Raw genomic sequence first — 18,057 nt, 5'->3', positions numbered from 1 at the left:
CTTGTGAGTGTGATCTTCTAAAAGTCCAGCATAATATTTTGAATGCTCCCTAAACAAAAAGATTTTGTCCCAAAATTGGATATCATATGGCGCCATATTCATATTTTTCAACAGGCAATTGTTTAGAAACCTTTGGGGTGGAGGAGTCCTTCATCTTTTCAGGAAGTAGGACAACATCTCTGAAGGACTTTGGATGGTTAGAAGGTGAGTTACCCCACTTAGTTTCCTCAATATATAAGGTATATTTTGGCACTTCCACTTTCACTCTGTCTTTTGGTGTGACACATTTTACGCAAAAATAAGATACTTATTTAGTCAATACTGAATTCAAATCTATATTGCCATGTGCCAATGAGTATGTTATTATCATGCTAGCATATAGCCCCAATGCACAATGGTGTGCTAAGTTCATGAAACATCATATGGTGTGAGGGTTTTCTCATCACACAATACTTAAGTTTAATGAATATTTTGTCCACTTTTTTGTCACTGTATTATAAACACTTTTTCCAAGGTATACATACTTGTATCCCTACTTCCCTACTATCCCATTTCTAAATCCTAAACCCATGTTTGTCAACAAGATGTTGAAGTTTAAATGTAAAAAAGAAAAAGAAAGAAAAGAAAGAAAGAAAGAAAAGAAACGACCACCACCTAAAGAATCCTTATTATACCTTATCCATGTTGAGAGTGAATAACAGGTATAGGTGCAATGTAGCGCTGTGGCTTGGTGAAGGTAATAACGTCGGTGGACAGCGCCTGGTGCTGAAAGGAATGACAACGCCAGTTCATTAGGTCATTCAAACTGTATCCTGACTGTGATGGCACCACACATGTGAACAGTAACAATGCAATTAATGAATGTCTTGTTGTAATTATTATATACCTAATGTAGAAGCGGATTCTTGAAGCGGATTCAGCTTTTTTTTTCAGTTTAACATTACTGTATGATATAAGTGTGTATTAAAAGACGGAGCTGTTAATGCGTATGACAGTTTGTGTCCATGGGCAAGCTATATTCACGTATTCACGTAACTCACATATATTCAAATGATTCCTGTAATTCCTGTACAGTAACTATTCAAGTAATAATGTTAAGTTATTAGGTCATCCTGGGACCTAACATGTGATGCCGACATCCTCAACTATCCGCAACATCAGAGCACATCAGGTGCAGACGCTCTTCTGTCTGGTGTCTATTAACAACATTTTGAAGGCAATTTGGCTTTTAACCCTCTAAAGCCAGCCGCAACACTAGACATGTTTAGCAAAGCATTAAATATCTTTGGAACAGTTTGTGATAAGGACTCGCCTTATTTTGTTTCGGAATCGGGAGATTGTGATCTCAACATTGACATTGTATCTCTCCGTCGCCCAATGGAAGTGCGCGGAAGTAAAGCATGGAATCATGAAATATCTAGATTGGTTGTTTTCTCTGGACTGCATATAATCCGCTATATCTATCTATTTATCATCTATGTGTGTCACTATAGCCAATGGAAATGCTAGGAATTGTCACGTGGGCTGGGGGAACCAATGGACAATTCCTATTGTTTCTCAATAGTCCGGTCCGCTCAGTACCACTATGGTATTTGAGATATCGCTTATCGCCACCTACTGGCCCGGCAAGCTTGTTGGAGCAATTTATATGCGTTTCTGCATTTACGTCTGGATGGAGTTTTTTTGGAAAATGCTGCCATGTGGACGAGGATATTTTTTTTAACGGAGCCTGAAAATATCCGTTTTGCTAAATATACAGATACGTGTGGACCTAAATGGAGATCCTGTAAGGAGAGAGGAGGTCCTGAGAAAAAGACGAGAAAAGTAAATCGAACCATTAAACTTATCAAATATGTTAGTTGTACAACATGCTGTACACTGAGACCATAGAATAGGTAGCCCAGTATATCTAGAAATCTCATAGTGTACACATACACACACACACACTTGAATGAAAAAGGTTAAGACATGGGGTCTGAGAAAACAAGTCATTAGTGTGAATGTTGTCCCTATTATAATAAGTAAATTACATTTTAATTCAAAATGTATCTGATGTTTCTAAAATATCTATCTTGAATTGGTCTCATTACAGATACCAAGAGAAGAAACTGACAGGGCAATTACAAACATTCAAAGTAAATTCTCTACCACCATCAAGAACAGAATGATTTGGGAAATTGTGGAGAAATGTGCAGTTAAAATACAGGACAAAGAAGAGAGATCTACAAAAGATTTTGAACCTAACACTGTCATCTACAGAAGCCTTAGCCCCTTTCGTGACTTTCGGTTTGCAAGCCTGGGGCTTTTGTGACCGCAGTCACTTATATTTACGGCGCGATTACCCAGTAAAGAAACAACCAAGCGTGATCGCGGGGCTCGCGGTGGGTCAAAAATACATCAGATCTGAATTTCAAAGATACCCAGCGTACAATATGGGTCTAACACAGCTTCACAATGGGGTCTGGAAGCTCGGAGTTGCTGATAAACATTTTAAATCATTTTCATAAAACGAGTGTACTCACAGAGCGAACCTTGGCAAAATGGCTGGTGCGTCCAGCGATCACTGCGCTCCCTATCGGTCCCTGTTGGTCATTACAACAATACACAGGAGACGCGCTCAGCAGATTCTACCCTGTAATGGCCTATAGGTAATGACCAACAGGGACCGATAGGGAGCGCAGTGATTGCTAAACGCACCAGGCATGCGACAAGGAAAGTTGCAGAAGGAGAAGACGCCATCTTGCTGCCAGAGTTCGCTAGAGAGTAAGATGGATGATTTACGAGCACGGGTCCGATTCCAGCGAGAGATGACTAAGACGGGGAGGACGTGACCCTCTTTACGCCGCCCCTGTGCCTCAAATAGATCCGCTATCAACTCTATCTTTAATCATTCAAAATGTTCAGTTGCTATCGCTATTTGCTCTATCTTTAATTTTTCAAAATGTACAGTTGCTATTGCATGCACTCATCTGTGTTTCACCACACACATGAGTGCATGCTTACCAACTGTCCGTCTGCAACACTACTATCACCAACATCTAAGAAGGGAGATCCCCCCTTGAATGGCCCTTCTAAGGTTTCTCTCCTCCACACCGCCTGTGGAGCTTTTTTCCCTATTGTTAGGTTTTAGTGAGTTTTTCCTTACCTTCGCGTGGGGTATGTCTGGGAGTGCTTGCATTCTTTCATTTATTTGCATTCATCTAAAAAAATGTTTGGACCCTATTGTGTTCTTGTTCTGTTCTTGACTTATTGTTATGTTGTCTTCTTGACTTGTTTAAAGAAGACCTGTACGGCCCATGGGGACATTAACGTGTGTTGTCGGGCCCTATAAATAAATTTGATTTATGAAGGAATGCAATATCCTGTGCTTCACGGAGACCTGGCTGAAAACAGTGACTCCCGATCACAGCATCTCTCCCTCCAACTCCTTCACCATCTTCAGAGCGGACCGTACAGAAGCCTCCGGGAAGAGCATCGGCGGGGGGCTATGCCTTATGACCAACAACGGCTGGACTAGCCCCGGGGAGGTGAAGATACTCTCCCGTTCATGCTCTCCCGACATGGAACACCTCACGATCCAATGTCGCCCGTTCCATCTTCCGCGCGAATTCACTGCAGTGATCATGACTGCAGTGTACATCCACCCCCAGGCGAACGTCGGCAGGGCGCTAGGGGAACTACACGACCATCTGAACGCGCACCAGATCAAGCATCCGGACACAGCCATGATCGTAGCCGGGGACTTCAATCAGGCAAATCTGAAGAAAGTCATGCCGTCTTTCTTCCAGCACATCGTCTGCTCCACAAGGGGAGGAAATACACTCGACCACTGTTACACCCCGTTCAGAGCCGGATACAAGGCTGTACCGGCTCCACCATTAGCGGGAGCAACAAACACGTCGGATCATGCCGCCATCTTGCTGGTTCCTGCATATAAACAGAGATCACGTGACGCCGTCGTGTCACGTGAGGTAAAAAAATGGGACGACCAATCAGAGGCCACGCTTCAGGACGCACTAGACATCGCCGACTGGGGAATGTTCAGGAGGAGTAACAGTGACGTCAACGATTACACAGACGCTGTGGTGTCATTCATAACAACACTGGCTGATAGTATCGTCCCCACAAAGAAGGCGAGGGTGTTCCCAAACCAGAAACCATGGGTGGACAGACAGTACCATCAGAGCAGCCCTGAACTCTCGCACCACTGCTTATAACCGGGGCAGAGAGTCAGGAAACATGGACGAGTACAAGACAACAGTCTACACTCTGCGCAAGGCTGTCAAACTTGCTAAGAGGACGTATGCCGACAAGATGGAGGCACAAATGGCACAGAATGACACAAGAGGCTTATGGCAGGGACTGAGGGCTATAACTGACTACAAAGTCAGCGCCCCCTCAATGGGGAGCGACGACGCCTCCCTTGCGGACCAGCTCAACACCTTCTACGCGCGGTTTGGTGCAAACAGTGGCACTGCTAGCCCAACGGCTAGTGACGTCACTGGTGCGCCGGCTGTTGTGGAGGGGGGGGGGGCATCCGCGGGGGGGCGGGGACGCTCTCTCATTGATGGTACACAGTGTGAGAAGAGCATTTATGCAGGTGAACACCAGGAAGGCTGCTGGCCCGGATAGTATAACAGGACGCATACTTAAGTCCTGTGCCAACCAGCTTGCCCCGGTGTTCACCGCCATATTTAATCAATCCCTGGCGGAGTCGGTGGTCCCTGCCTGCTTCAAGATGTCTACCATCATCCCTGTACCGAAGAAACCCTCCCCAACATGTCCAAATGACTACAGACCGGTGGCACTCACCTCTGTGGTCATTTTGAGAGGCTGGTCAAGGACCACATTTGTGCCTCCCTCCCCAGTGATATGGACCCTATGCAATTTGCATACAGGACAAACAGGTCCACTGACGACGCGGTCTCCCAGGTACTGCACAGCACCCTCTCCCACCTTGACCGTCAGAAGGGGGGCTATGTGAGACTGTTGTTCATTGACTACAGCTCAGCGTTCAACACCATAGTCCCCACCAGACTGGTGGACAAGCTGATCGAGCTGGGTCTGAGCTCCGCCCTGAGCGCCTGGGTACTGGACTTTCTGAGTGAAAGACCCCAGGCGGTCAGGGTGGGGGGTCAGACCTCCAACACCATCACCCTGAGCATCGGGTCCCCCCAGGGCTGTGTTCTAAGCCCCCTGCTGTACTCACTCTACACACACGACTGTGTGGCCAAGTTCAGCTCCAACTCCATAGTGAAGTTCGCAGACGACACAGTGGTGGTGGGGCTGATCTCGGACAACGACGAGAAGGCCTACCGGGAGGAGGTTGAGGTACTGGAACGCTGGTGCCAGGACAACAGCCTGCTCCTGAACATTGGTAAAACCAAGGAGCTGATCGTGGATTATAGGAGAGGACAGCAGGAGACACACACACCACTGATGATTAACGGGGCTACCGTGGACAGGGTGAGCAGCTTTAAGTACCTGGGGGTCCACATCTCAGAGGATCTGACATGGTCAACACACATAGACACAGTAGTAAAGAAGGCGAAACAGCGCCTCTACCACCTGAGACAGTTAAGGAAGTTCAGAGTATCGGGGAAGATACTCCAGTCCTTCTACTCAGGAGCTGTAGAGAGCATCTTGACCGGAAACATCACTGCCTGGTATGGAAACAGCACGGCACAAGACAAGAAGGCCCTACAGAGAGTGGTGCGCTCAGCCGAGCGTACCACGGGTATTGCACTACCTCCCCTGCAGGTTCTATACAACAAGAGGTGCAAATCCAGAGCCTGCAGGATAATGAAAGACCCTCACCACCCCAATAACAGCCTGTTCCAGCTGCTGAGGTCAGGCAGACGCCTGCGAACCCCAGCTACTAGGACAGAGCGGCTTAGGCTCAGCTTCTTCCCCCAGGCCATCAGAGCCCTGAACAATGAACATTGAGTGCCACAGAACACTGAACTATCCACACACAAGCACACATGAACACACACACGACACGCACGCTGTGCACGCTCACACACTAGCAGCCACTTAACACTTTAACATGAGCGGGCACACACTCATGCCGCACACTTATGGCCAAAAGGAAAGGCCACTTTAAATTAGAATAACAGGAACAGTGTATTGCACTACCAAAGCTACCTAGCATGTCCTATATGCTCTGTAAATAACTATGTACAGATACCGAGATGTTACCTGTTACCTGTTTATTGCACAATGTTGTTTTTTTATTGGATTCTATTATATGTTGTACCACTGTATTGCAAGACCACCCGCATTTCATTGTATACTTGTATGCCGTGACAATTAAAACTCTTGACTTGACTTGACTTGACTTGAGAGTTCGCTGTGAGTACCACTTGTGTTTCCCAACAATGTTTTAAGCTGTTTATTAGCAACTCCGAGCTTCCAGACCCCATCGTGAAGCTGTGTTAGACCCATATTGTACGCTGGGTATCTTTGAAATTCAGATCTGATGTATTTTTGACCCACCGCGAGCCCCGCGATCACGCTTGGTTGTTTCTTTACTGGGTAATCGCGCCGTAAATATAAGTGACTGCGGTCACAAAAGCCCCAGGCTTGCAAACCGAAAGTCACGAAAGGGGCTACAGAAGCCTCATTTAACCATGAGATGGAAGTCCAGCCTCACCCAGTGCTATGTATTTTGTGACACACTGTTTCAAAGTGATTATACTCTTAATTTGAACCCATGATATCAATCATATGTCTTTGAAATGTTTTTGATTGTTTGTTAAATGGATTAAATACACATTCTTGCATTACGGATTGTTGTGTGGTGTGATTCATCATATGGTGTGATGGCATATCATTTGGTGTGACTTTCACAATCAGGGGTGTAGCTCCAGATTTTGGGCCCCATGAAAGAATGTATTTGTAGGCCCCCAGTGAATGCGAGCGTGCGGATATTTTTTTTGCCATTTTTTTATTGATGAAAACGCATAATATGGTTTTTACCTATCATTCGGATCAGCAGTTCAGCACCTGCACTGTTGGTGGGTGAGCCTAGTAAAGGATGTCGCATTGCGTTCATCTTCAATGAATGGACCAATGCAATAGTCTACCAAAGCCCTCCCTCTCTCTCTATATATCTCACACACACACACACACACACACACACACACACACACACACACACACACACACACACACACACACACACACACACACACACACACTTCAGAAACAAACATAGTATCAATGAGAGCATCAATAATACACCTGAGTGATGTCTAGTAAAAAAAAAAAAAAAATTGCTGGGCCCCCCCCCCCAGTGCTGGGCCCTTGGAATCATCCTAAGCTACCCCCCCAGCTACGCCCCTGTTCACAATTATGACATTGTGAAGGCTTTTTTGGTAAGAAATGTTCAAATCATCAATGGGACAGATTAATAACAGTGTCACCAAATGTTGCTAGCATTTTGGTGTTTTTATAAGAAGGTTTGCCCAAATTCATTAGAAGTACATAGTAAAATATAGAGCAATCGTATTCGTACCATGAGTTTTGATGCATGGAGTCTATGGAGGAGCTTCAGACTTTTGTACCTAGTAATCAAAGATTACTGAAATCATTCCTCCTTGACAGTAATGACACACTGTCAAAACATTACGTTACATAGTATCCAGCACATTAGCAGACAGCTGGTGATCAACTGCTGTGAACTTCCACTGCTGCTGTGATTTTCTTTTGGAGCGGGCCGGCTTAATCGAAAGTTAAGAAAACGTTTTTTAAATGTGTTCTGCCATTGGAAAAAGAACACAGAAAAAAACAATACCATTTCTAACATCTGACTGGGTGGACAGCAGCTTACTGTCACGATCCAGCAGCTCATGTGTCTTCCCTACCCCTGTGTTTCTCCTGTCTGTCCTTGTTCGTGTCAGCTGAGGCGAGCAGCTTCCTGCAGCCCATATGGGCAGCTTCACAGTAATCAACTCATTCCTCTCAGCAACCACACCTGCTGGCCATCTTCTCATCAGCCCTGCAGTATATCTACCCCGGTTCTTCAGTCACTTTTGGTCAGATCGTTAACTCAGCTACTTGGTAGTGACGTTTAGGCCTCTCTTTGAAAGATTATCCCTCTAAACTTACCTAACTGGCGCCCAGAAAAGTGGCAATTTTTACACTTGAACTTGAGGACTGCATTCTTTTTTAGCAAAGCTGATCTTAATACTTTATACTTATAGCACATGCATGAGCCTGACGTTTCTGATACAATAAAGAGAATTCACTTTTAGTGCTAATGAAATAGAGTAACATATGTCTGAACTTGAGTTGTAGAAAAACTTGTTACTCATGTTTTTCTGTAGTAGTTGCAATATCCAAAGCTATATATCCAAATTTGTGATTAGGAGCGATTTTGGTAAACTGAAAAAAAAAAAAAAAAGCTCTGCAGTTTTCAGACTCCAATGCATTCAGCGTTTTTTTTCTCTTCCTATTTTCGCTCGTGACTTTTCACCTAGATCCCTAATTCGCAGGTCCCCAAGTGGGGTATCATTGGAAAGCCACACTCATTGGTTACAACCCTGTCCAATAATTTTCCGCCAAATGATTGATGGAGTTAGAGCCCCGGGAGTCGGGGGTGGTACTCAAAAAAAGAAAAAGTCTGCCGTGTATTTTGGCGCACGCCTCACATAACGGCAATCGACAGGCAACAAATAGGCCTTTAATTCGATATATATATATTGTATTCAAAGATATGCACACCCGAGCCGCTAGAGGTCGCCAAAGTGGCGTGTCGCCCAATCGTTGAGTGCCGGAAACGTAGATCTACGTTTTTCTCACGGTATTTATTTTATTCGCTATTGCCATTCATAATTCAGCGGGGCACCTTTTGCATACTGTTCTGAGTGTGTCTGAGCTGGCAGATGGTCTTATACCGCCCTCTAACGCCTTCGGCCATTATTGCACCCCGTTAGAAACGGGTTCGTTTCTTTTCTCTACCGAGCTGCGGCGTGGGGGCGGGTCCTAAACACTCCGGCAAAACACACGCTTGTACGGATGGTTTGGACTACTGACCCCGCCCACCCGTTGAAGTGCAATGCCCAACAACGTCGGAGACAGGATCGCTGTGGATAACTGGAATGGCGATGAGATAATTGGATTCATTTTTTTTGCATTACATCAGATACCAGGTAAGGACACTATATATGAAAGCTTACGTTGATCTGATATGTATTTCTACCGCGATTGAAGCTATCTGTGTTTTATGTGTGTGGCTGTCTGCTGTTGGGTTGCAGGAGGGGAGGGGGGGAGCGCCGCGCTCCAGGGCACATTTCATGTATTCACGAGGAAGGATAATAATGATAATCTAGCGTTGATTTCAGGAAGATCCGATAATCAGGCGAAAAATGACAAATGTGTTTATTGAATTACACAAAAACACTGTTTTCGCGTCTTTTCCCTGGAATTACTCAGAAGCAACCAAACTATATTCATATTCAAAACGGTATAAAACGGAAATGTACGGATGAAAAAATTATCTGTTTTTTGCACGTTGACCAGAAGCAACTCACTGAGACTCGGCGGCGTTATTAGATCCATAGCTATACTATAAAATATAGGTTTAGCTCTACAAACTAGGCGGCTACATGGTGTAGTGGGCAAGGCGCTCGCCACGAAATGCTGGAGACGCTGGGCTCGTCGGTTCGAGCCCAGCGCTCCACATTTGCTTTCAGTTTAGCTGGTCGTCCGTACTAATACACATTGGCCGTATTAGGGGGTGGGAAACTGATGGGTGGGGATCGGGCGTTGTGGACAGCGACTCCCACAGGTCGGTTGGTGCGCCTGCGCAGTAGAATCAGGAAGTGTCGGGGGCAGCGTGAGCCTCCCACGCGTTACTCCTCGCCACTGAGAGATCGAGCTGTGCAGGTGAAAAGATGCGACCAGGGAGCGAAATTAACTTTTTGACTCACCGGCCAGTGGCGGGTAGATGGGAAGAATCTACCCGCCAAGCATATTTCTTACCTGCCAACTTTTTTTTGATAAAAAAAAATTATTATTATTTTATATACACATTTTTTTTTAATAAAATATATATATTATATAATCATACTTGTGATTGTGTTATCTGCGAGACATCGCCACCTCGCTGTCTGCAAACAGCTCCACTGTCTGTGTGTATACTCGAGTGGCCTCAAGCTCCAGCAAGGATTCTCCGGCGCTGCAGCTGGCCCCTAAACGCTACATTCAGCATGCAAAAGGATTCTCCTGAGCTACAGCTGGACCCTATTCATGCGATGTAAGCCAGGGACTCGAATACGCATGTTGTTGTTGTAGGACATTGATGTCAGGAGCTTTCTGTAGCTACTGCTGGATGGCGTTGGGACAACGCCTCAGTGAACTATTTAGTTTACTGCGACATTTCGTAGTGTCTAGTGAGCTACCTAGCCAACGGAGGTATTATGCACTGGACTATTGCTGGAGCATTTGTTGATGTCGGGAGCTATCAGTAGCTAGCCGGCTGGATAACGTTACACAATGCCTCATGTATTAAACTAAGTAAATAGTTGACTGGGTCATTTTGTAACGGTAGCTAACGTTATCGCCACCACGCAACAAGTCAAAATGCTTGCTATCTGCAAACAGCTCCACTGTCTGTGTGTATACTCGAGTAGCCTCCAGCTCCAGCAAGGATTCTCCGGCGCTGCAGCTGGACCCTACTGGAGCTAACGTGTACTAGGTAGCTACCTATCCAACGGAGGTATTATGCACTACTAGACTTGCTGGAGCATTTGTTGATATCGGGAGCTATCAGTAGCTATCCGGCTAGATAACGGACAATGCCTCAGTATTAAACTAAAAGTGAATAGTTGACTAGGTCATTTTGTAACGGTAGCTAACGTTAGAGCAGTAAGCAGACTGCCCGGCCCGACTCTAGCCTCTCTGTTTACATGGGGTTGGGAGGGGCTGGAGGAGGGAGGAGCAGCGCGTTGCATGTCTGTGTGCTTGAGACAGCGAGTGAGAACTCCGCTAAGAATTGGATCATGTTATTCGATCGGTTTTCACATGACTATTTCGTTGCCCGCCACATGGCGGACAGACCTCTCAGTCCCACCCGCCAAGCGTAAAATCTGCCCGCAAATGGCGCTTGGCGGGCTTTAATTTCGCTCCCTGGATGCGACTGCTGTTACCTCAAGTACCGGAGGGGACTTGTGCTATGTATGACTTAGTCCACATTGCAGCCGGCTTGTGGGAGGCAAGAAACAGCGTCCGTGACAGGGGATGGTTGAATTGGATGATGTGAAATTGGGATGGGAGAAAATATAGAAAATGGGAGAAAAAGTGGATAAAAAAAAAAGGTTTAGCTCTACAAACTACAACTACGTTTACATGGGGTTAATGGACGGCAATGAAGGGGTCACTTCCCGGAAGGGGCGTGGCACTCAATGTGTTAAGAGCAGTGGTGCAGTCCCAGCAGTTTTCTGAGCAGAAGTACGCGCAGTCGCGCACGGATGTGCACGCGCGCACACAAAAATGCGTTCACAACTTTCACTCGACTCGTTGTCCGTGTGCCAAGTACCCGGTACTCAGCTAACACCTAGTCTTTGCATAACAATGGCATAGCAATAGCATAACAAAGAATGAGAAGTGCAAAACCAAAATACAAGCCCTGTGGGGGTTTGCTTGATCTGTGGAGCTCTCACTATGTGACAAATGGTCCCGACTGGAAGGATGAGACATTTCAAGTTGTGCTTCAGAAGGAAACTGTCCTCCTGTAAACTGTAAGTAACATTGTTAATTTAGTTTGTATTTACTTTTCTAGTTTAAGTTAATTCAATTAAAGAAATTGTAACTACAATATTGTATCTACAATTACATTTAAAACAGTGTTTGTTTTTCAACCATATCTGTTGACAATATAATTTCTTTATATTGAAGGCTACATCCTGCTACCTTTTTCAGCTTCTCTATTTCAAGGCAATATTTACAAAAACTAAACTAAAACTAGTAATTTCCTATACAAACATGTTTCCTACTATTTATGCATAATAATCATCTGTTCTGTGCACACGCGAGGGAACATGTATGCGCATTTGCATGCGCGTGCACGCACGGGAGCGTGCATGCACGTGGCGTCATTTAAACAGAATGAATGAATGAATGAATGAAAACTTTATTTAACAGATTGCAGAATGGGTACAATACAGTACGGCTCAATACATACAATTGTTAAGGGGATGCAGACCTGAGAAAGACGTTTGTCTTGTTTCCATCAGGGTCCCCCATTTTCAATTCATATAGACATTTATGACATACACAACATACATGACATTTATGGCATAGGGACATATAGGTATTTAGTACTGATACATTTGTGACATAAGCGGTATTCAAATATACAGTACTGTTACCCCTAGATCCTGACAGAGTATATACATATGATGGGGAGGGGACTGTACATTAGGAGGGGGTGGGTGGGTGGAGGGAAATATACATATGGCGGGGAGGGAATATATACATGCGGTGGGGAGGAGACTGTCTATTAGGAGGTGGTGGGGGTTTTGGGCATTTACGGTGGCCAGTTTCGAATTGCAGCCTCCCGTAGGTGCTCTTTAAGAGCGGTTTTGAATGTGGGCAGGGATTCACATTCCTTTACAGCTTTGGGTAGGGCGTTCCACATTGTTGTGGCATAATTGCGAAACGTGTTTAGTCCCTTGTTTGAGCCGAATCTGGGTTTAACATGATTTGTTGAGCTTCCTCTGGTGTAGTGGTTGTGGTATTCACTGACCTTTGGGAAGTATTTTGACATGTACATGGGCACCCCGGTCGTATAGTGTATCTTGTAGACCAGGCCCATTGCAAGTTGCTGTACTCTGTCGTCTACTCTAAGCCATCCTAGGTTGTCAAAGTGGGCAGGGGTGAGGTGGGTTCTGGGGTTCAGGTCAAGTAGTAGTCTGACCAGTTTGTTTTGTGATGTTTGTAATTTTGTTTTAAGCGCCTTTGAGGTGCTTTGGTACCATGGGGTGCACGCATAGTCATAGTACCCTTGAATGAGTGCTCCTGCCAGAGTCTTCAGGGTATTCTTGTTTACCAGAGAAGAGATCCGGTACAAGAACTAGTTCGTTGGTTGACTTTTTTTATTACATTGGATGCCATTTTGTCACAGGAAAGATTTGCCTCTAGGATGGAACCCAGGTAGGTAATTTCGTCTTTCCTTGTGACAATATTGTCACCCACTGTAACTGAGAAGCCGTCGGTCTTGCTGAGTTTGTTATTTGAACCGAAGAGAATGGACTCTGTTTTGCCCATGTGTAATGATAGTTTGTTATCAGCGAGCCATATGCAGATTTTGCCTAGTTCCGAGCTGAGGGTTTTTTCAACCTGCAACTTGTTCTTGTCAGAGACCAGCAGGGCTGAGTCGTCCGCAAACAGGAACAAGTTGCAGTCACAGGCTGACGACATGTCATTTGCATAAATTAGGAAGAGTAGCGGTCCTAGTATGCTTCCTTGTGGAACACCACAGCTCACTGTGAGGGGGGGGGATAGAGTACCGTTTACCTCTACCATCTGTTCTCTCCCCTCCAGGTAGGATTGCATCAGCATACAGGCAGTTCTGATATTATGACTGCACCACTGGTTAAGAGGCTAACGCTTTTTGTCAGCTTTCTGTGTTTTTGGTGCTTCGCTCATTCTGTGTTTCCTTGTGCCTCAAGATCACCATTACCTTCCTACCTGCCTTGATTGCAACAACCTCCTCACGTCAAGCCTGTATTTCCCCTCACCTCCAAGCTTCCCCTGTTCTTTAATAAATATCTGTTATCTCTCTACAGTGTCCGCCTGCATTTTGGGCACAAAATGACACTTAACAGCCCTTTTCACACAGAACATTGTGCCGTAATAATAAGCTTTCTTTCCCCCCACAATCTGCTGACTTTGGGTTGTACACACTGAACCTAGCAAAGATGGCATAATGCCATCATTGTGAGGGCGTTCAGACAGAATCCTGTGATGCCGTGTTCCCAAGTGGAATAGATGGATAGACGCACCATGTTCTGAAATCGGTCTCCAAAGGCGTATGCATGCGATGAAAGATATTATCAAGTTGACATGCATAACTCATGATGATTAGTTAAGACAAGCTTTCTCTAGGTTTTTGAAAATGTAGGGGAGACCTTGCTGGTAACGGAGCAGCTGAGATAGGAGAGGGACGTCCAAATCTTTTTGTCTTTTCTTTTTAAAATCTCGACACACATGTAGCCCATTATTATTATTATTATTATTATTATTATGATTATTATTATTATTATTATTATTATTATTATTATTATGATTATTATTATTATTATTATTATTATTATTATTATTATTATTATTATTATTATTATTATATCATGTGGTCAGCATGTGTTCTATCCCACCTTTCATGCAACAAATAATAGTTAGACAAAGCAATATTCCACGGGTTGGTGTCTTGCATCTTCTCATGTTGCACATTATTTTAATTAGACATAAAGCATGTAGCCTATTATTATATCATGTGGTCAGCCTTTGTTCTATTCCACCTTTCATGCAACAACTGATAGTTACTAGACAAAGCAATATTGCCGCGGGTTGGTGGTGCATGGTGGTGGTTATGATATAACCTACAAGCTAACCAACACAGAATTTACCACATCATTAAACCGTCACCCCCTATCCCGCTATCCCTTTGACACAGACGCTGGGTGAACCCACCCCGGCAATTTCACCATACCTGAAGACGGCATAATGGTGCCTCAACTTTTTTTTAAACTTGACCTCACTTTATAAAACAATCTATTGTGACATCTAGGATAATCACAGCCTCATGAAACTTTACAACCACAAACTAGAGACCTGAGCCATTCCGATGATGTATAGCATCCCCAGGCATATTGAAGATAAGGGGGGGGGGGGGGGGGGGGTTCTGAGAATTTTTTAGAACAGACATCTATTCGCAGAATTCTTGCAGAAATCTCCAGATTTCTTCAAGGTATTGGTGACTTAATGGGATATTTTGGAGGTATTAAATTTTTTACCAAATCTGTGTAACAAATGGTATCACCCCAGAAATTGCTGCAACATCTTATGGGATATAATTGAGCATAGATATAATGTCCCAAGCCTCTATAAACTCTAGAACTTTAATAAGCTGAATAAGCAAGTTTATTCAGTTTATTGCATAATATTGATAGTATACATAAAATATTGACATACAGCGTTGAGCTGCATCTCAAATGACACCTATAGTGCCGACTTTCTCCTTGACCTAGGAACCGACCTTGAAAAGGTCTTAGGGCTTAAGTTATTAATGACCACTTTAATGGGCTTTTGTTTGGAATCATTTTAACAAAAGCGGTTTCTCAAAGTCAAAGTTCCCTCACAATTTGTTTTCATCTCCCTGTCAAAACAGGCTGTTTAAAAAAATATATTGGGGTTATGCCTATTGTTCCGATACCATTTTTTCCTTCCCATTTTTTTTCGATTCCGATTCCTAAGCTTTGGCCAATACCGAGTACTGAGCCGATACCAGTGCATACATACATATTTTCTTTATATTATATAAATTATTAAAAAAAAAATGACAGATACTGTTTTAAACTGTTTTTTTAGTAATAACTAGAAAGTAATGGTATTTATTCAACAACAGGTGATTGTATAGATTAGTATCATTAATTGACAACTATGCTCAATGAGTTCACCCACGGAACTGTTGTTGGTGTTGGGACATTGGTTCCGCACGGACGTACGTTATACGTTGTTTTTTATAATGCTCACTCTCAGCAGGAGGATATCCGCATGCGTTGTTGATAAATTACGTCACATGGGATCGGAGCATAGATTTGACGCGTACTTGCCGATACCGATACCAGCATTTTAGGCTGTATCGGAGGCATTTCCGATACTGGTACAACTCTAGTTATGCCCCCGCCCCCCGGACCCCCATAGAAGGAACTGAGCCCCCTAAAGTTCTAACTCTGGTGACGCCCCTGGCTCTGACTTTATGAGGACATACAATGTTTAATTTCTCATTTGTGCGAGCTCTTACATCCAAATGAGGTTTTAATTCTGGTTCAGACATTGTTGCAATGCTAGAATATAAACCTTTGGCTGTATAAGAGCTCACAGAAATTATATGAATTATTAAACTGGGGGTAGCCTGTTCTCCTTTAAAAGTACAAATTGACACCTTTTGCAAATTGTTGTCTGGCTTAAGGTCGAATTGATTTAATTATGCTGCCCTGTCCATCACCCCATGGACCTCTGTCAAACTGTTTACCGTCTCCAGCGTTGATTTTGCCATCAGTCTCGATGGCCTCCCGTATAGCGCCTTCCACGTACTTCATACTCCAGGGAGAACTGGTGTCGTCCAGTAGGATCACGTTCAACATAGTTCCCTTTCGACACTTAAGGATGCTCGAACTATGGCTCAAACAGGCGGCGGTGAGCAGCGCCAAAGTGGACACACGCAACCACCAACCCCATGATGCGTCCATCCTGTATTTCATAGATTTTTACAGCGTCTTCTGTTTTCCAGCTCCCAAGTCCAATTCACGAGTAAATTGGTTTTGTTTTGCGTCGCTATTCGTCATTCAGTGAGTGAAAATTCAACATGTCACTTGAGGAGTTGAGGACATGTGGCTAATTTCCGCCAAACTGTCAAACATGTCCATCCATATTATAGTGGTGATAATTAAAATCCCTTGGTTTTGCGTATGTAGCCTTATTGCAATTCCCCAAACCGTGTATTGTTGCCAAACGAAAGCTGCTATTCCAAAGAACCCCAATAGTAAAAGAAAAAAAAAAATTTTTAAGTTCCTCGAAAAAGTTCGTTATTCCAGTGTATTCGTAGCCTGCTGTAACTGTTTATGATTCCTCACAGTCTGACGGATTAACGGGTGCGTTGTGTTCCTCTCAGGTTGCGCGCTCACCTGTACTTCCCTCATCAAGAGAGTCGTTGTTAATGAACAACCGACACAGAAACCCAGAGGGCGAGCGAGGTGGAGTGGGTGGGGGTGTGTGTGCGCGTGTGCATGGGGGGTCCACCGACAGACTATAACGTATAACCTTGTGGATCGTAGCAGCAACTGCACCACATGAGTACGAAATACGTTTTATGAGGGCAAGAGATTGCTGGCAAAACATCATATAGATTTTAGGGCCGTGCGTAATTGCGCATGACCCCAAATATTTACATTGTTACGTTACGCAGACTGAGTGAGACTGAACTGAAAGTGTTCGTTTTATTTTATTTTTTATTATAGCTCCTCTCAGTGTTCAGGTGGTACTGTAGAAGATGTATGTGCGTACAATACGTGTGGTGTGTGCCGAGAGAGGTCGAGATTGTGTTATCAGTGGAAGTAGAGAGAGAGAGAGAGCAGAAGAGGGGGAAGACTTATGAAGAGAACAAAGGTTGCCCCGGCCATAAAAGCCATGACAGATAACGTCCCGCTGCTGTAAAAACAGACACATTGTGTGTTCAATTAAAGCTTTTTGTGATGTTTGTCTACACATTTTCCTCCGCAGAGCAGTAGGGGAGAGCGGGGTAGGTTGGGACATGGGGACAGGTTTGACAGTGATAGCTAGGTTGAAAGTAACTACAACCAATGTTGGTGATGTCTATCCTGGCGACATATGCAAATGAGTGCATATTTAACAAACTGGGAACGTTTCATGGTGATATCTATTTAAATACTTTTTTTTGCCTATATTCACCTGGCTGTCTCGCCTTAAACCAAACCAAACCAAACACCTTGTAATCACGGTTGACTTTGCTTACATGATGGAATATCATACATATTGCAAGCTGTGGTGGCAAAAACTACATCTAACCAATTTCAAGATTATTTTGGTTAGAAGGGTGTTTACACGAAGCTGGGCTAAATCGGGTCAATTATGTAACCGAGATGTTGGCTTCCCTGCACTTTTACTGTAAAGCACTTTTGAGCTGTTTTTTAATGTGTCTGTACTGTATGAAACTGGTGTAGCCTACTGCTGCCATTCTTGGCCAGGTCACTCTTTGGAAAGAGATTTTAATCTCAATTGGTTAATAAAGGTTAATGGGGGTAAAAGGGC

General features: G+C 44.1%; 1 protein-coding gene across 1 annotated transcript in view; it reads right to left on the bottom strand.

Moving 5' to 3' along the window:
- gucy2cb (guanylate cyclase 2Cb) overlaps positions 1 to 16,373 on the bottom strand; it is a gene marked incomplete at both ends in the record, with an annotated part of 151,597 nt that extends 135,224 nt beyond the window's left edge. The window contains one exon of the mRNA XM_084322976.1: positions 16,262 to 16,373. Coding sequence (XP_084179102.1) covers positions 16,262 to 16,373 — 112 coding nt within the window. The remainder of the gene's footprint in view (positions 1 to 16,261) is intronic.
- Positions 16,374 to 18,057: the final 1,684 nt, after the last annotated feature.

Source organism: Notolepis coatsorum (genome assembly GCF_963971535.1).
Source record: "Notolepis coatsorum genome assembly, chromosome: 10".
Lineage (NCBI taxonomy): Eukaryota > Metazoa > Chordata > Actinopteri > Aulopiformes > Paralepididae > Notolepis > Notolepis coatsorum.
Note: the sequence above shows the minus strand (reverse complement) of the source record. Positions and strands in the feature narration are given on the sequence as shown.